Source organism: Equus caballus, chromosome 12 (assembly GCF_041296265.1).
Source record: "Equus caballus isolate H_3958 breed thoroughbred chromosome 12, TB-T2T, whole genome shotgun sequence".
Classification (NCBI taxonomy): domain Eukaryota; kingdom Metazoa; phylum Chordata; class Mammalia; order Perissodactyla; family Equidae; genus Equus; species Equus caballus.
Genome location: NC_091695.1, coordinates 29532023 through 29552132, shown reverse-complemented (window position 1 = coordinate 29552132; position 20110 = coordinate 29532023). Strand labels below are relative to the sequence as shown.

The 20110-nt window shown below is 49.4% G+C and overlaps 1 protein-coding gene across 16 annotated transcripts in view; it reads right to left on the bottom strand.

Moving 5' to 3' along the window:
* The window catches only part of LOC138916653 (liprin-alpha-1-like), a 102146-nt gene that overhangs the window by 57570 nt on the left and 24466 nt on the right, over positions 1 to 20110 (bottom strand). For 11 of the 16 annotated variants that reach the window (XR_011423955.1, XR_011423954.1, XR_011423956.1 and 8 more), the window contains 5 exons: positions 3383 to 3484; positions 2877 to 3041; positions 2158 to 2232; positions 1696 to 1797; positions 1246 to 1470 (listed from right to left, as the gene is read on the bottom strand). Coding sequence is in view for 13 of the 16 variants with exons in the window: in XM_070229697.1 (XP_070085798.1) it covers positions 1246 to 1470; positions 1696 to 1797; positions 2158 to 2232; positions 2877 to 3041; positions 3383 to 3484 (669 nt within the window). In the remaining 3 variants the exon portion in view is untranslated. The remainder of the gene's footprint in view (positions 1 to 1245; positions 1471 to 1695; positions 1798 to 2157; positions 2233 to 2876; positions 3042 to 3382; positions 3485 to 20110) is intronic. The other 5 variants (XM_070229698.1, XM_070229705.1, XM_070229702.1 and 2 more) reach the window with 1 other exon arrangement.

Here is a 20110-nt window from a genome sequence, read left to right as displayed (position 1 = left end):
ATCTCATGCAATTACCACAAAATTAAAGCAATAACATTAACAAATGGGAACAGAAGTCAAAGTTCAATTTAATTGGATGCAACCTTCTGATGCCTCATTCAGCAGCAAAATTCTATTACACAGTATCGAACACTGAAACCAGGACCAGAACTTTCTGATAGCGCCATTCCTGTCCCCCAACCTAAAAGTCCATTTCAGGTCCCTCTTTGTTTACTAAGGAACTCACGTTAGCCACGTCTTAATATTCAAAGTGACGGGTCTTAAAGAAGTTCGAAATCCTCTGCATATTAAACTCCGCCACATAAATAATCTCCTGCTGCCAAAGAACAATATAACTAAACAAGTTCTGTAATAAACGTAGTCTTTTTCTTTGTTTTGAATTCCTACAGAAAACTGCTCGCACCGAGTTGCTGAAGGGGCAGTGCGGCTGCTCCGCACCCACGTGAAAAGGTCTGAAGGGTCTTCCCGACAGGCTCTCTGAGATGGTCTCGCAGGGGTGCGCGTGCGTGTGTTCTGTTTGTTTACAAAGGACGGGCTGCAGTGACAGGAGGAAGCACCAGAGAAAGTATCCAGCCCTCATTTGCTCTTATAATGATGGTTAGACAGATTCTCGTAAATAATTCTACGTGCAGAAACATGTGCCGGAAACGAGTCTATTTCTGCATATTGTTCCAGCACGCTCCTCACGGCACAGTGTGAGCCAATTCCACTCTCGCTGTGGTCCGACCTCTGACATTCAATACCGTCACCCATCCCTTCGCAGAGCAGAAGGTCAGAGCGCCGGAAGACTGCCAGGAACGCGCCCTTAACGCTCAGCAGATCACGCTCACATCACTTTCAGGGAACAAGCAGACAACCGAAACCAACATTCCCCTTAAGCAAGAAGGAAACCTGAGCATAACGAAGAATAAATTCAGACAGCCTGGAAGCCGTGGACGTGAGGGACCCACAGACCAGGGCACTACAGCCACACCGCAGCACGGCGGGGAGCCGCGGCCACCAGGCTAACAGACCAGCTGGACCGGGGGTCCTCCAGCTCCGAAGACCTCAGGGAAAGGAGGCCTCACCACCGAGATGGGGAGGCGCCTACCACAGCCTCACAGTGCTGTTCTGTTTGGCCGTCACTTATACAGTAACCCAAAGGCTGGAGGGAGCTGGGAGTGTGAGGGACAAGATGAGCGAGGATCAAACCCAAACCGCCCAGCCCTGGGACTCCAGGGCAGCGCCGTCTCCACCACCACTCACTTCGCGGACGTCCCGCTGCAACTTGGTGTTCATTTCCTCAGATTTGATGAGAGCTTTCCTAGCGGTGTCCAGGTCTTCCTCCAGCTCCGTGACGTGACTGGAAAGGGCGGCCAGACGCTCCTTCATCTGCCTCTGCTCTCTCGACTGCTTATCTATGACTTCCTGGAGCTCGATGACTTTAGCAAGGTCCTCCTCGTGGCTTAAGGAACCATTGGAAGATCGCTGCTGGGGGAAAAAAATCCTTAAATAGGCTTGTTTGGTGAGCTAGGAAGTAAAGGACTTCCAGGAGGAAGGTAAAACCAAAGCTGATTTACGAGACCTGCTGGATGGCACAGCGCTCACGACACTCAAGCTCGAAGCGGGGCTCGACAACAGTTGTGAAACAGTGCTGCACGCACACTGCGGGCAGATGGAACTAGGAGACGACAAAGAGAAAGCCCACGGACTTGCCTTTCCATTAGTGCTCCGTGTATTTTCTTGTTTGCGGTTTACGTCAAGCACCCCATCTTTGAGTGTTTTTTTCTGATTATTCTGTTCCTTAAGAATCATTAGCTAAAACCAAAAAAAATTGGATAAGAGCAAAGAAATAAGGAAAGATAGCAAACTTCTTTTGGAAAAACAGAACTATAAACTGTAACCATAACACAAAAAGAAAACACATGGTGGTGTCACCCACCCTGAGGGGAACCAGGTTATCAAAACAGAGTTTATTATCTCCCGGCCAACCGGGTACTTAAGAGACTTTTGCAACTTGGAAATAAAAGTCTAGTTTACGAGTCATTCAAATGACCCAGATTCAGAAAGATAAAGAACATCCGATATCCACCACTAAGGCATCATACGTTTTTCAAAATTAAGAAGTAAAAATTAACAGCCCTCAATTCCAAGCACACAATGATTTAGCAAGCTTACCTCCTCGTGTGTGGCTCCTAATTCTTCTTCCAACAAACTACATCTTTCAAGTGCTACTCGTAACCGCTCTCTCACCTGAAAACAGCAGGGGTGGAGTGTGTGGGTGCACACTTCTCCAAGCCTTCGCGGACAGTGACCCTATCTCTAGCAGAATATAACACAGAACACCTGGAACGTCTCTCATTGATGTTACCATCATGGAAACTTGCTTTTAACAGCTTTAAATTTTAAGTTTGAGAAAAATCTTCTCCCTAAATAAATTACATTACCCAATTCTTAACAGCAAATCTATAAACGGGATATAATAAATTTTAAAACATTTATGTCAGGGGCTGGCCCCGTGGCCGAGTGGTTAAGTTGGCGCGCTCCGCTGCAGGCGGCCCAGTGTTTCGTCGGTTCGAATCCTGGGCACGGACATGGCACTGCTCATCAGACCACGCTGAGGCAGCGTCCCACATGCCACAACTAGAAGGACCCACAACGAAGAATACACAACTGTGTACCGGGGGCTTTGGGGAGAAAAAGGAAAAAACAACAAACAAAAATCTAAAACATTTCTGCCAACTAATACTTTTTAACCATATAGAACTGTCTTCTTATAGAAGAACTTTGTTGAGAAGAATTCCAGAAGGTACTAAGAGTAAACTGAAGCTGCACACGCACAACGCCCGCCGGGCGCACAGCGCGCAGCCCAAGGCTGGCCCCGGGGCCGCCGGTACCTTCTCATCCAGAGCTTTGTGGTGCTGGAACAAAAATTTCAGCGCCTTCAGCACTTCCACCTCACTGGACACGCCGGCGGGGGACTGCGCCTGCCTCTTCACCACCGTCATCCTCAGGGACGGCTCGTGCCTGGAGACGAGGTACTCTAAGTGCTCCAACAGCAGCTGGGAGAAAAGGCCAACACAGACGCAAGTTTAAACAACACCTTCAATTGCACATTGGGATTCGGGGCAAATCAATCCTTTCCATCTCATGCTGAACCAGTGTGAATGCCTTCAATCCAGTAGAAAGTTAGAGAAATTCCTCCTCAAATGGATCAAAATACTAATTCTTAACTATGAATTTCAAGAAAAGTATGAGAACGCTGAACTGATCGATCACAGTTAAGTCATGGGAAAATGTCGAAAATGTGTTTGAAACCAGGTAGAGTGGACGTCTTTCGAGTTTAAAGCCAGCCAGAGTGACTGATAGTGGCCCAGAGGCTCAAGTTCCGGCACCTACTGACCCTGGTGTTGTTTCTTTCGGCCTTCATTTCGGCAATTTCTTCCTCCCTCTCAAGGAGCTGTTCCCTGCACGCACTGAGGTCTTTAATGAGTGCTGCATACTCCTAGAAAATAAGGGGGGAAAGAGATCTTTTAAGGACAGACTCCCAGCAAGCCACCCCAGTCCTCACACAGGCAACCCCAGCCGGAGGCTCTAAGGGACCTCCGTGGGGGGTCGAGCCACCAGCCCAAGACCGCGCAGACGCCGTAACTCAGACGCCACCCTCCCTCCACCCCTGCACCTGGGCACACGCACAGCGGAGGAAGAAGGGACTCCAAGCCCACCTCCTCAGACCCAGAGAAGCCCTCCACACGTTCCTGAGCAGGAATCCTGACACCAAGTGGACACAGACATCTTTAAACGACTCGCACCCCGGTGACCTGGAGCCACCGGAGAGTAAAGAGGCCCCGAAGGCCGCCGCCCTGTGCCCAGCCTCCTGCTCTACGCGGATTCTCCCCTGGGGAAGAGCATCCCCAGGAAAAGGCTGATGGCACTCCAACGCTAACGGATTGGCCAAGTAATTACTCAAAGCCAACTCCCTAATGTGGACTTTTCACAAATGCCGGTAAGCCTTTGGTAGGAAGGGGAAGTTTAAGAAGACTTATTTCTGGGGCCGGCCCCGCGGCCAAGCGGTTAAGTTCGCGCACTCCGCTGTGGCGGCCCAGGGTTTCACTGGTTCGGATCCTGGGCGCGGACATGGTACCGCTCATCAGGCCACGCTGAGGCGGCGGCCCACGTGCCACCACTAGAAGGACCTGCAACTAAGACATACAACTATGTACGGGGTCGGGGGGGATTTGGGGAGATAAAGCAGAAAGAAAAAAAAAAAAGAAGACATTTCGTTAGCTAAGGGGAAAAAGTTCCTTGACGACATCACTGAGAGGAGAGGTGCCAGGCGCTCCCCTTGTCAACCGTGGGTCACTTCTAACTGCAACACTGAGCACCCTCACACAAACACGATGTCATTAAGCTGGGGAGAAAGGAAAGCACTCACATTCTCCTGTCAGTTTTTCAATGGAGCAAAACTCCTCTGAAATAATTAAAATTATCTGCCAACTGCCAACGTTTCTCAACATTTTAAGAGTTTTCTCTTTACTGGACAAAGGAACGGATAAAGGTTCACCTAACAAATAATCCAGCTGCCAGTCAAAATACGAAAAGAGGCTGATTGAGGTAATTCTAGAAAATCAATTGACAAACAGGTGGTGTAAAGCTCATTCCTAAATTAATCATTTGCAACTCAAAGTCAGCATTACCATCTGTGGTCAATTAGAATTTGACTTTATAAGGCTAGCCCACAAAAGCCTATTTGAGCCATGATGCAGAACTGAAATACTTACCCCTGGGGGATGAAAGGAAGCAAGCCATATTGTTACATTCCACAATGGGAAAGAGTAAAGTGAAAACATTTATTTTTTTCTCGAATGCTGTTATCTCAAGGGTAACAAATAGAAGGGGATGGGGATGGAGACAGTTTACAGAGATCTTGAAGGACACGTGAACATTTTTGTGGATATAGTCAGCTAACGCCCATTTTATCTAATTTCTTCTTCAAGAGTCTATGACTGTGGGTGATCAACTTCCAGCCTGACAGCATGAGGAGCTCTGCTGACCTGCTCCCCAGTGAAACTCGTGAGATTAATAGATAAAAACAACTATTCGTGGGGCCGGCCCGGTGGCACAGCAGTTAAGTTCACACGTTCCGCTTCAGCAGCCCGGGGTTCGCCGGTTCAGATCCCGGGTGCGGCCATGGCACCGCCTGGCATGCCATGCTGTGGTAGGTGTCCCACATATAAAGCAGAGGAAGATGGGCATGGATGTTAGCTCAGGGCCAGGCTTCCTCAGCGAAAAAGAGGAGGACTGGCAGTAGTTAGCCTAGGGCTAATCTTCCCACTAAACCAAAAAAACAACTATTCAAAGCCTCTGACCTGGTCCTAAGGGCAAATAACAAATGAAGAAACATCTATTCAAGAAAATCTATGAAGATTCCGTGGAAAGGGACGAGTCTGCGGCTTCTGCACCAAGACTGCTCCCTCCCCCACCCCAGCTCCAGGAGGTAGAGACTCCAATCTAGAGGCTGCAGCCAAGAACACAGGCTTCCCGTCCCCTCGCCCCCATCAGAAGGACTTCTTCCTGGGAGGGGCAGGACAGCAGCATTTCCCACCTGGGCCCCCAGCTACCTGGCGCAGAGGGAAGCATGGTGGAGATGTGCGGGCTCCCAGGTTCTGCCCAACTTCCACTCAAGGAATAGAGGCTCACGCCACACCTTGGGTGGCGCGTGCTGAGAATCCTGGCCCTGATCATCCCCGCCCTCGCTCTCTGAGGCAGTGGTTCCAAGGCTGCAGAGACCCCAGGCTGCTGCCCACCCCTGCCAGTGCTCAGCTCCTAGAGCACAGGTGTCACTCAGAGGAGCCTGCCATTGTCCGCACCAGGCTCCAGAGCCCTAGTTCAGAGATTTTCCGGTGGGGGGGCGGGGGGAGGCAGTAAGAGAGCTCCTAATCTCGTCCAAAAGGAGCTGACTCCACGGGTGAAGTTTAAGCCTAAGGGCGCTCTCAAGAACAGTGGGGGTCAGGTGACAGGCAGCTGGGCAGCTGGGAGGAGATGACCGGCTTTCCCAAGACACAGCCCAGACGGTACCCCGCTGGTGTGCAGGAGGGAACTGGAGCTTCGGGGAGCTGGGAGGAACCCTCCTGGGGTCAGGGCAAATACCAAACTCTGACCTGGAGACAACTCCTAGAAAGGAGGCAGGATTTGACTGGGTTCGTGTGTAGGGGAATTTATGCCCCAGGGCACTGCTGGAACTAGAGCAATTGGCTGGCAATTAGTGGAGTTAACAGCTGGGTGGGTCAGGGACAGAGGGGAAGAGGGCCCCTACCACTGCCACTACCGCCCAGGGCGACTGGGGGCCTGTCCAGAGCCGCACCTCCCCGCCCCCCCCAGGAGCACAGCCGGGGGCCACAGACACAGGCTTCACTGAAATCATCCAGCTACTCAATAAACTGGTTAAAATGGTAGGTATATACGTTTTCATTGTACAAAATTAAGGTTTAACTTTATTTTAGTTCAAATGGATAGACAACAGTTTCAACACCAATAGTTACTCAAGTCATCCTTTCCCCTGCTGAAACGAATCGCTTTACTCCATATGGTCTGTATATTTTATCACAATTTACACACACACGGTGCCCTTGGAGAAAAGGCTGCTCCTGAGAGCACAAGACTGGCTAAAGAACACGGACGACTCTGTACTTCAGTATTCCACCGCAGGCCTGCAAACAGAAAGAAACTCCGGGAACACTAAAAGAAGTCATTCAATGTGCCTTGAAGCCTGACACACACTCCCTCAAGGGAGATGCTGTGTTCAGAAGAGCTGGTAAGAGGGTGAGGCCAGAAGTGGAGGGACCAGGCAGGTATTGCAATGACGCAGGCAAGACCAGGTGAGCGAGCGCACTGTAAGAGAAGTCGGAGGGCTCCGAAGATGCCCTGGAGGAGAGCCAACAGGATGTGTTGACAGACCCAACAGATCTGAGAGGAAGAAAGGCCCAAGAGCATGCCAAGGATTCCGGCAGGAGCAAGGGAGGGACGGAGTCACTACGTTCCGAGAAGGGAACGAGCATGGGAAGAGCACGTTCTGAAGAGAGGGGCGGAAGTCCAGTGTGGACTGCTCCATTTGAGATAGCATCAGACACTCACACGGAGTGAGATACCCAGTGCAGAGCTGCAATTCCCTGTCTGGAGTTCTCGGGAACGTTGGCCAAGACGGGATAGCAATTGCATTCCACGCAAATGGACAAGGCACTGAGCGCAGACAAGAAGAGATGAGGTTCCAGCCCTGTGACAACCTAACATTGGACGGCTGGGAGATGAGGGGCATCAACAAAGCAGACTGGGAGCGGGCAGTGGGCAGGAGGACATGCCGGAATCCAGCGCTCCCAGCAGGAATCAGCCCTATCTCTGATGCTGGCTGACCGATCACTGATAGGTGGATCTGCTGAAAGGCAGGTCAGCGGTGACCGTGAGAACAGCAGTTCTGGCGCAGCGGCAGGGCCGAAAGCCTGACTGGGCTGAGGTCACTAGAGAGCAGGAGGAGAAGCGAAAACTCCTTTGAGGAACTGGGCGGTAGAGGGGGAAGAGAAACAGGGCAGGGGCCGCAGCAGACATGGGTTTAGAAAGACCTTCTGGAGGACGAGACAGTGTGCGAGACAGTGTGCGTGCTGACTGGCAGGAAGCCAGGGGAGCGGTGGGACTGACAGAGTAACTCCCCTGAGTAAGGCGAGCAGATCGGGCCAAGCGGCCAAGTGCAGAGGTGGCCTTTCCTGGGTGCACACAGTTCGCCCACAGTAAGAGGAAGGGCAGCCGAATACACGGGCACAGATCCAGGTAAATAGGTAGACATGTGGTGAGAGTTTACGCAAGACCTCTTCTGATTTCTTCCAATTTCACTGAGAAAACAGAGGACTTGGCATTAAGTTTAAGGGTGGGTGAGGAGCGCTGGGGAGGGGAAAGGGGAAGGAAGAAAACAGCCACCTAGAAGAGAAGAGTCGCTGTGACTGTGGCGGCATGCAGGTCCACTTCCGGTCACTGGTCACGACAGCGGACAGAGAACGCACTTACTGGGTGCAGGCTTCTGCCGGTGAGTACAGTGAAGTGAAAGAGGCGAGGGAGGGGCAGGGCGTGCAAGGCTGTGATGATAACGGACCATGGGATTTCAGGGGGGTGAGGAAGAAGGGAGAGGGGAGAAGGGCGAGGGACCATGACAAGTGGCAGGGGACCTGCAGTCCCAGGAGGGTTGAGTATCAGCGTTTTATTTTTAAGTCTTACTAGCTGTCATGGACAAATTTCGCCACCTTTAAATGAAACGCCTAGTCGAAGCACAACAAGGTGGACACTGGACGCTTCAGGGGGTGCGTCGAAGCTCCCCTGCGCACCGGGACGAGGAGCTGGCTCCTACACGGACTCACACCGCCTGGCAAGAGGGAGCTCCGCCCCGGAGCCCACTTGCGCTCCCATCGAGCCCCTATGCTGGATGCCTGTCACCTCGCTTTCCCGTGACCTCCTCCCGCCCCCCTCCCCGGGCAAGCCTCTGTCTCTTTCATGCAGTTCCCCTAAGTTCTTCCTAACAGCCCAGACTGTCTTCGTTCACCTGTAAAGAGAATATGCTTCATTCCCATCGCTGGGTTATATCTCAAAAGAAATCTGTGACACACTGCTTTGGCCATGGTAGAAAACACATTTACAGAACTTGACAATTATTTTTACTCCTTAAAGGAAAACCTTTTCCCTTGGCTCAAAAGAATTCGACAACTGAAAAAGCATCAAAGCAAATTTAAACTTAGGAGTTTAGATACACATTAGACAGGAAATTCCAAAGTTTAAGACTCCAGAAGCACGTTCATATGTGCACTGTGTATCATTATTGCAGAAAAAACTAGCACAGGCTGAACAAACCCCAAATATGTGCAGTAAATGATCTCCCCTATTACCATCACAGGAATCTAATTGTCAGCATCTACCTTTTTCCTCTTTAGAAAAAAAACGTTGCTCTAAAAAATACTGTAAGCCACATATACTACTAGTCTAAAGTGTCATTCTATTTACTATAATTAAAGTATCTCTGAAACTGAACAGATCCAATAATCACTGGGATACTTTCATTTAAAGTATAAGTCTGAGCAATACAGATTTGCATTTCCGTTTGACACTTTCTAGGATTGAGAACAGGGAAGGTAACAGCCATTAACACCAGCTCAAGAACTTGGTTTCACATAACGCTCAAAAATGCTGACATTTAGCATTTCTGGACAAAAGGTTCAGATCTGGATAACAGGTCCAGATTATGCAAACCAGACATTATTTATCAAAATCCGCCATGAGACCAATTTTAAGTTACGTCCTATGGATCAGATGCAACATTTAGCTCCGAAAGCAAAGAACATTCTTTCTTCCCAGTCATTCCAGTAGCTCCCAGCAACTGCAGGACTCTGGGCTGGAAGCAGCCGCCCTTCCCACTCCCCCAGCCCCACGTGAGTCCTGCCCCCCCCCGCCCTCCCCCAAATTCTTCACTCGGCCATCCCACGCTGCGCTTCAGCATCTTTCACTCTCTAGCATCTCCATCAGTACTTTCGTTTTATGTTTTAGCTACTCTTCATTATTTTCGCTAACCTGCTGAAACAGGAGCGAAGCTTCAGTGGCGGCAAAAAGTACCCGTCCTCTTCGTGTGGGGACAGGGAGGGTAATAAACAAATAGAAACAGGGTCTAACTGTTAGCACACCAAACGAACCCCTGAAAAACTGACTTGCAGAACTGACAGATTATCTTGTGCCAGCAGAAGCTACCCGCTTCAGCCTTAGGTTTTAAAGCATGTCAAATTGTGAAATAAGGGAAATTGGAAGTTTATTTACGAGTCAGCAAATCATATGTTTCAAAACTCCAGCATCTTGATTAAAAGTGTGCTTAGAAAGGTTATTACAACTATCTATTCCTGTTAACAGACTATGTCTAACTGTCTGTTCATGTCGCATCTAACGACGGGAGAAGAGGCACAGTCAGAAGACAGCAAACTTTACGCCCTTGGAAAAGCTGACCGTCAGCTCACTAGACTTGTGGAAAGCCACTTTTAAGGCAACAGCACGGGATTTTCAGTCACTGAATGTCATTTGCAAGCAACAGAGTAAAATGCATAAGCAGTTACAAAGTCCCAATACATCTAATTTCTTTTCTTGTCGGTTTCTCTTTAAGAAATGGATACTGACACAATTTATGCTGCTGCTCAGCATTTAGGGATTCATAGCAGAGACTGTATAATCCGAACCGAAAAAGACAGTACAGCACAGTATTTCAGCGTCATCTCAACTTGGTTCACAGCAAACACACACCATGCGTATTTTTTACGTCTTTAAGATAACACAGAGACGGACACCCAGCAAACAGCTAATGCAGGTTACCCACCGGGACTGGGAAAGGGGGCTGAAGCGAGACTTCGTTTTTAATTTATATTCCTTTTTAAATTTTTAACTATGTACTTGCCTTGTATTTAAAAACAAACAAAAAAAAGACCAATCCTCCCTTCTCTTTTTGTCTCCCAAAACCATGCTAGAGCACAGGACGCGACCAGAATATGGACTGTCCACGTGGACACAGAACTTGTTCAGAAACACCTGCCCCCTCAGCCACCACACCCCAATCCTGAATCCTGTTCTTGCTCTCTGCAACCTGGCCTCAGGCCCCGCTGCTGCCCTGAAAGCACTCTGGCTCAGACACAGCAATCCCCTCGCCTGCGCTAACCCCAGGCAGGCTTCGTGCTCGCTGACCTCGCCAACCACCGTCAGGGAGCATGCGATCCCACCTTCCCCTTCTCTTCCCCTCGTCTTTTTCCCTGCTCATCTCGTAACTGCTGAACAAAAGGTTCCTGGGTGCCCTGTTCACTCTCCACACCTGTGTCCTGTGTCCAAGGCTTTAAGCCCCCACCCCGGCAACTGTCCAACTGCCCGTCAGACATCTTTACTTGGACGCTTAAACCACCTTCCCCAAACGGAGTTCATCACCCTCCTCCCTGACCCAGCCCCCAACTCCTCCCAGGCCCTCACTCAACTCAGCAGAGGACCCACCCAGGCAGTTGTCCAAGCCAGACTCCCGGACGTCACATCACCCACTTCCTCTCCCCCCACATTAACCAGCTGCTGGGTACTAATTCTGCCTCCTACCTGGATCTTCTGGAGGGTCCTCGCTGCCTCCTGCTCTGCCTAGGCCACCAGGTCTCCTTGGTCTGGAGGGGTGGTTCCAGAAGTCCGCTCCTGGAGCTCTGACCCTGCCTCTCTCTCCAGCCTCCTCCCTCATCACTCTGTGTCTCCTACTCGGCATGTCAGTCCCAACTCATCTACAGTTCCTAGAACACGTCTGTGCCTCGGCTGTGCCCTCTGCCTCAGGTCTGTGAATCGGCCGGTCTTCCCCTGGCCACCACTCGCCCTGCTCAGTTCACGGCCTAAGGGCCACGTGCTGCAGAACAAAACACCCGTCCACCTCAGAGGTTTGCAGGCGGCACAGGGAACCGTGCTGTCCAGACCAGCTGCCTAAAAACCACCTGTGCAGCTGATGAAAATACAGACTCCTAGGCCTCAGCCTACTGAATCAACATTTCTGGGGTGGAACCTGGAATATGTATTTTTAAAGGCTTCCCAGGGGAATTCAGTAGCCATGCTGGGAAACAACTGACCTTTATGACCTTGGACTGGTCACTTAGTTCTCCATCTTGACCACTCATCTAAAAATATGGGGAGCAATATCTACGTTCTACCACGGCCACAAGTGTGACATCAAATGAGGACGCTGGAAATGAGCCACTCCGCTGAAAGGCCTCACTGTCAGCCCTCAAACACAGGCGACAGCCGCCACCTGGCCCCGCCGAGCTCCTTCCACAGCATCTTCGGGCGTTTCCACCAGGAGCAGGTGGCTAACAGGGTTCTGACGGGCTGATTTTTGCAATATTGCTAAAACGGATGTCACTTAAGTACCTTCAAACGTTAGCTCAGCTCTTAACAGAAGCATTCCCACCCATGATGGGGAAAACGATCACACGTACACTCACCTTCTTCCAACAGGGACCACTGGCTGGCTTTCCAGCCCGCCCTGTCACCTCCCATTACCTTCGCCACCGCACTTCAGAGGCGGTCTGCACTCCGCCCCGCGTCCCCGTGCTCATGCCCGCCCAGGTTCTCGCTGTCCGCCCCCTCTCCCTGCCACTCACCGACCTACCGCTCTCCAAGATCAGCAAACCTGAGCGCCACCCAGCCCTCCGCTCTCCCTGCGCTGGACACTTCGCCAGCTGTCGGCCCGGGGGCCTGCTCTCGTCTTCCAAAACTCGTCTCTGCTAAGTGCTGAGCAGCCACTGCTCCCAACAGCAGCTCAAACCTGTTCTGCCAAAAACCGAACGTGACTTCCATTTGGAGGAGAAAAAAACTACCTTAGTGTTTTTTTTTTTAATGTACGTATGGACCAGGTCAAAAATACACTGTGCCAGATGGTTACACATTTACCCATGATTGCCAAAACCTGGAAGCAACCAAGAAGTCCCTCAGTGGGTGAGTGGATGAACTATGGTCCATCCAGACAATGGAGTACTATTCAGCACTAATAAGAAGGAGCTATTAAGCCGTGAAAAGATACCGAGGAATCTTAAATGCACATTCCTTGGTGAAAGAAGCTAATCTTGGTGAAAGAATCACATACTGTATGATTCCAACTATATGACATTCCGGAAAAGGGAAAACTATGGAGATGCTCGAAAGATCAGTGATGGCCAGGGCTGGGGGAAGGGAAGGATGCACAGGGGGAGCACGGGATTTCAGGGCAGTGAAACTACTCCGGATGACCTATAATGGTGGACACAGGTCCTTACACACGTGTTCAGCCCACAGCAGGTCCAGCACCAAGAGCGAACCCTGACGTCAACCGTGGACTCTGGGTGGTGACGATGCATCAACGTAGGTTGAAGGACTGTAACCAATGTGCCACGCTGGTGGGGGGTGTGGACAGTAGGGGAGGCTGGGGGAGTGGGGGGCAGGAGGTATACGGGAAACCTCTGTATCTCCCCCTCAATTTTGCTGTACGCCCAAAATGGCTCTAAAAAATAAAGTTTATGGAAAAAAACCATCCTGTGCCTCTTTCCTAACTGTTGGCTTGGCAACTAGGGAGGATGCATTGTGTGGGAGTCTAATTCCAAACGAGCATCCTTTAGAGCCAAACCTGAGCATCTCTGTAGGATGTGGTCTGTCCACCGGCTGCAGGGGCACTGCCAGGCGGCAATAACACCAACACAACTCACAACTTGGTCTGCCCACTCTGACATTTGATCATTTTTGACATCTTAACTTTTTTTACTCTTGAGAGAACTGCATTACCTCACAGTAATTGAAACACTGATGTGAATTTCTTTTCCCCCCAAGACTGGCACCTGAGCTAACAACTGCTGCCAATCTTCTTCTTCCCTTTATTCTTTCTGCTTTTTCTCCCCAAATCCCCCCAGTACATAGTTGTATCTCCTAGTTGTGGGTCCTTCTAGTTGTGGCATGTGGGACACTGCCTCGGTGTGGCCTGACAAGTGGTGCCATGTCCATGCCCAGGATCCGAACCAGTGAAGCCCCGGGCCGCCGCAGCAGAACGCGGGAACTTAACCACTCGGCCGTGGGCCGGCCCCTGATGTGACTATTTTATAACACTATTTTCAATCCACATCACTCAAAGTCAGAAAAAATGGGACCACACTGCTTTTCTTTTCTTTTCTTTTTGAGATTTTTTACTACGACAAAAGTCACTAACATAAAATTCACCATCTTAACCATTTTCAAGAGTACAATTCAGTGATTTTCAGCATATTCACAATGTTGTGTTACCATCACCAGTAATTCCAGAACATTTTGGTCACGCCCCAAAAGCTGATCCATTAGCAGTCACTCCCCATTACCTCCCCCCTAGCCCCTGGCAGCCACAAATCCGCTGAGTCCACGGACTCCCCTGTTCTGGACGTTTCGTATAAATGAAATCACACAATATCTGTCCTTTCGTGTCTGGTGTCTTTCAGTCAGCATCACATATTTAAGGTTCATCCACATCGTAGCGTGTGTCAGGGCCTTGTTCACTTTTATGGCTGAATAACATTCGACCGCATGGATGGACCATGTTTTGTTTATCCCTTCATTCGCTGATGAACATGTGGGTTGCTTCCACTTCCTAGCGATCACGAATAATGCTGCTATGAACGTTCCTGCACAAGTTTTCATGTGGATTTATGCTATGTTTTCTCTCGGGTGTACACATGGGTAGACACATTTCTTTACAATGGCAATGAGTGAATTATTCCTTTCCTTTTTTTTTTTAAAGATTTTATTTTTTCCTTTTTCTCCCCAAAGCCCCCCAGTACATAGTTGTATATTCTTCGTTGTGGGTCCTTCTAGTTGTAGCACGTGGGACGCTGCCTCAGCGTGGTTTGATGAGCAGTGCCATGTCCGTGCCCAGGATTCGAACTGACGAAACACTGGGCCGCCTGCAGCAGAGCGCACAGACTTAACCACTCGGCCACGGGGCCAGCCCCGAATTGTTCCATTTTTGTTCCTCATTTCCAATTTAAATTTCTAGCTATGTTAGCCATCACTCCTTTCTTCTTTGGAAGGCATCTGCTTTTAAGCAAAAATGGGGATTTACTCATGGGCAGTGAGTATAAGATTTGCTTCACGTATTTTTACCTTTCTGCTAAATAGTAAACCAAAATGTTTTCGGTTGTTACAAGCATGTTGTATTTAAACACAAATAATGTCTCACAATTAGTCAAGACAATGTGAAATATGAATGCACACGTATATTTCAAAACAATCTGAAATATTAGTGTGAAAGTATATTTCAGAAGCATAACATTTCAGTGCATAATAACAGCGAAATACTCACAGGCAAAAACATTCTGATTAAATTTTTCAAACGGAGCCTGAGCGGCAGGGGAGAATCAAACCAATGAAATAAAAAATCAAGGGCAGAAATATTTATTCAAATAGGAATGAGTGCCTTCTGGAATCTTCTAGGTAGGTTTTTTTTTTAAACATTACTTTTTTACAAAAGACGACTACCTTAAAGAGTTTCAGATAAATTAACAACACTAGATAATAATAAAATGAAAACACAATATGAAGCATATTAATGTCCAGTTTATATTCACACCATGTTTCAAACTTTCCAGTAAAGCAAGTATGTGATTTTTGGCGCTGCTCGTGCTTACTGGAGTATAAAATAGTTTTCATTTTCGAATACTTCCTTTCATAGATCTATGCACGTGCCAAAAAACCACTGAATCATAAAGAAACTGTCTTTAAAGTATGAGACCAGAAACTGCCTGCCTGACCTTGACAGCCTAAAGCCATCATTAGGAGCAGCGTAAAATCCACATTTCCACGGAGATGTTTTGGCCATCACAAACTTTTACAAAACAGGGATAGCAGCAGCAATGGAAGGATGCTCAGGACAGAGCTTTTTTTCACACCAACTTTTAAAACTTTGTTTTTTACAAATGGTAATAAAGGTATCCATGGAGGCCTCCCTTCCAGCCCTGGTGGCTCTTCAACTCGGCAGGCAGCTGAAGGCAGACGCTCCCCGTTTATCCCGAGGTTCGACGCGCGGAGAATCCAGTGAGACACGCATTCCCTCTAGTGCCTCTCCAGCAGGGACACGGCCTGAGGACGGCCGGCCGGCTCGCAGCGTCCTCCTCCTCTCACAGCCGCACTGACACAAAAGCCGTAACGTATTTATTCTTCTCCTACCGATGGACACTTACGACTGTGCTTCCGATCTTTAGCTCTGACAAACAGCATGGCAACAAATAACCTTGTACATGTATCATTCTGCACATGTGCCAAGTGCATCTGCAGGATAAAACCTTAGAACTTCTGAGTCAAAGGTCAGTTGCAATTTTAATAGCTACTGCTAAATTATTCCTCCTGGGCCAGCAGCTTATGAAACACCTGTTTCCTGTAGCTCTGCCACCCTGGTGTGTTATTAAACTTTAGGGCCCACTTTCTTTTTTGGATCCATCTTCCATTCCCTGTCGCCCATCAAATAGGGGTCTCCAAAATCTTCTCATATGACAGGGACTGAACGCATGCCTGGGCATTTGGTGAGAGTTCCAGAGGCAATATGTTCTTCGTGACCCTCCGTCACTCCCCTGGCCCTCTCATGACCAAGGGAACTCTTCTGACATTTCACCTGCAAAGAAGGCTCAGCTCGTATGCGAGACTGTTGTACTTGCCCAGGTCTCTACTTGACAATCTGTGATACGAACGGCACCTTGTCCTTATTTCAGTCATGGTTATTCATTTTTCTCGGATCAAATACAATTGAGATTGGTCTGTGTTTACTTATCCTAACACACTTTTATGGAGTGGCCACCTCTTCTTTCACATTTCTCTATTTTTCTATGGAATGGCTTCTGATCATCTTCTCTTAAACTCATTCATCAGCAGAAGGTACAAACATCTGACTTGCGTCTTCGGTGCAGTCGTGCCCAAACATTTACAGAATGAAATGTTTCACCGTAAACTAACTTTTTAAATTTACTTTATTTTATAATTAGGATATTGTACTGATTTTTTAAAATTATGTACAAAAAGGAGGTACTGGATTGCTCTGAGGGACAGACCCAGAAATGGACCTGCTGGCTCAAAGACCTATGGAATTTAATTCTCAACGTTTCTAATGTTATAAATTGCAGTGTACTAAATAAAGATTAGTTTTACTGTTTTTGTCATTTCCTCATACATTTATAATTTAAGAGAGTTTGCAATGTCTTGAAAAACACGTAACAATCACAAACATAATCGTCTCCATCAATGATTAAGATTGCTTTGTAGCGGGCCAGCTGCATGGTCATTTTTATAGTCCCATGCAAAGTGAGGACTGTCTTACTACTTTTTAGAAGATAAAACATTATTTGCAAAAATAATGTTTTATTTCACTGCTATTTCTCTATGTAGAATCTTTGCCCTTTCTTTTTGGCCAGGAAGACTGCCCCCGAGCTAACATCTGTTGCCAATTTTCCTCTACTTGGCATGTGGGTTGCTGGCACAGCATGGCTGACGAGTGGAGTAGGTCTGTGCCCAGGAGCCAAACCCGAAACCCAGGCCACTGAAGTGCAGTGCACCGAACTTAACCACACCAGGGGGCTGGCCCCAAATCTTTGCCTTTTTTAACCTCCCATGGCAATAAAGGACAGATTAAAATATTACGCTATTACATAACAGTAGAAATAATCACAAACCTGTGATTATTCAGCTTGACACCCCAGTTATGAAGCTTATGTAAACATCACATACATAGTCTGTGTGCCTAAACACAAGGCGACTTCAAGGGGCCAGCCCCCCATTTCCCTACGAAGACGCTGCCCGAAAGCTTGGCCACGTTAACACACCCTTCCAGGAAAGTAGAGCACCAGCCGACTCTGACTCCGACTCAGCCCCACAAATTTATTACAGTAAACAGGCAGACAAAAGTGTTCCTGCCAGCTGCACGCTAAGTTACCACATCGAACATGCTTACTCTGCACTTACATCACCAGGCTTTAAAACATCTCCGCGAGACCCTTAAACTATGTTTCCTAGTCTTCCTTGCTTGACAACAGCAGCTCATCTTTTAGTGAGCCCTTGGAGGCACATCTGACACCATCTACCACGAGGGAGTCCCTCCGTTAGGACGCTCCACCTGCGAGTCACTGCTCCGTCACTCACACTCCGCCACGTTCCAGAGCCACTGGTGGTCCCGCCTTAGCATGTGGTGGTATCCCTCCCGGCAATGATGGCTCCACCAAAACACGGAGCCAATAAAGGCATAGAAGTGATGGAGGGTGCCAGTGTTCCAGGCATCCTGAACCTGAGAGGGGAGGACAGTAACCTGATTAACGCCCCCGCTCCTCTAGTAAAATGACGTCATACTGGTCTCCCCAGCCCCTCTCAGGAACAGCTTTAGAGCTTACAGGTTAGCAATTCTCCTGAAAAGTCCTAGGCTGTGAGCAAGGTTTCCCCGATTCAGTTACAATTTTAGCATTTTTCAGGCTTGTCAGTAGTTCACACTAGCACTTCAATTCTGCAAAGAAAGCCACAATCCACTCTTTTGCGTGTGATGAAGCACTCTTTGAAGTTATTTCATGACCTTTATTACATGAGGACGTCCGAGATGTGGAAGAGCGTTTGGACACCACCCCCTAGGCCTTCATAGGTACCACCGAGCACAACGGCACAGAAAGGGATCTAAGACAGGACCTGCTCTGTCACACTTTGAGACTCCACTACTGACGGGAACAGAAATGTCAAACAAGACCCCCGCGGGTACTATTCAACAGCCCCACTCTGACGGCAACTGGGTCCCCGCACACTGCACCTCACTGCCCTAGAGCCACCCGCAATTCCCAAGGCAGGCAGGGAACGAGCACGGAGAAGCTGGGCCAGCACTGCAACACATACGGGGAGACCACACCTGGAAGCTCCAGCTGAGCGCACAGGACACCGAGGACAAGCGAGCAGCCTGCTCTCCTTTCCGTCTCTGACGAGCGTTTTGGACACACGGGACAGAAGGGCATCTCGGGCTGAGGCAGGGGTCTCGACATCAGCCGTGCCTGAAAGTTCTCCATGCGGGATTCCTCCCGCGGCTCCATCACGCCGGGTCAGCAGAAACACAAGTTCAGAAGGAGCACCTACGGCTACCTGAGGCTACACTGACAGCAGCTCCTCCCCGCCTGCTAACAAGTCAAAGAAACACAGGAGCTGCGGCGTGCAAGGCCACGCAGCCTCGGCTGACAGTAGTGAGGACAGGTGAGCCCGAAGACGCTGTCGACCCCCTCTCCTGCAGTGTCCACAGCAGGAGTGACAACGGCCCCCGGAGCACACACAGCTGGCTGGCGGATCTCAGGTAAGGGTGCAGCGTCAACAAAGGCGGCCTCTCGGAACCTGCAGGGCCCCCATCACGCTGCTCCACCAGAGCGCTCTCAGAGAACTGACTCCAGCCCTCGGGGACCGCCCTGCCGTGAGCTCACACCCTCGGTGCCTTTCTGTTCCTCTGTCGACCCTTCTCCTCCCACCCGGCGTGCCTGGCACACCACACCCCTCCGCAGCAAACCACCCGACACGCAGCAGGCCCGCCCAGCCGGCCCAAACTGCGCCCTCTGCTCGTGCTCGCGCGCCCGTGGCAGCTCCTCCTTCCCAATGCCGCCCCAGCCCCGCGCCTCCCGCATGCCCAACACGACGTCGCAGCCGGAGCTCAACCCTGCCGCTCTGTACAGGCTCCGCCGGCCCCTGAGAAAGACAGCACCTGTCCCTTCCGTGCAGCACCACACTCACACGAGTCTGCTCGAGGGAAAGAACTGCTCCCCTCACTGTTTCAAAATCCCCAGCCCGGGCGAACAATGTAGTGTTCAAACAACAGGTCCCCGTGGATCTGAACCAGCAACGACTACGTCTGACTGTGAATATTACCGCGTTGTAACCTTCTTAAACTGTCATGGCTCCGTGTATTCACGTCTTGCAAACCAGTCTCACACGAGCCTTATATTATAACCAGTTTTACCTACCCTCTAACTTAACAAGAAGGGCGTCTCAGAAAGAACCAAAGGTCTAAGTACAAAACTGGAACGGAAGCTACTTTATTAGGGATTTCCTCTCGAGGCTCCAGCAAGCTCAGGAGACAGCAATACCAGCTGGAGAAGGAGCAGCCCTATTAATCTGGACAATTTACTGAACAAAAAAGTTGGGAGGCACGATGCTAAGTACTCCTAAGACACAAATATTCATTGTAATAACTTTATACGTGCTTAATGCTTGACTGGTTTTCAAAATATTTTCCAATATTTATCACATAAAAGTAGATGTCACATACGACAGGAAGGCATACATAATGAGCTCACTTCACAGACTGGAAGACAGGCCCGGGCAGGTTAGTGACCTACAAAGGTCACTTGGCTGATAAGCAGCTCGGGACTCAGAGCTCAAGACGATGTCATCTTCAGGGGGAGATCCCACGGTGAGCACCCAAACCAAGCCCCCGCAGGCTGTACGCCCTCCCAGTCACCCGAGTCGGGGTTACGGGGTCTGCAGACAGACACCTCGCATCTAATGAAGGCCCATCTTCTGCAGGGTACAGCGGTGGATGCTTTATTTTAGTTCTCAC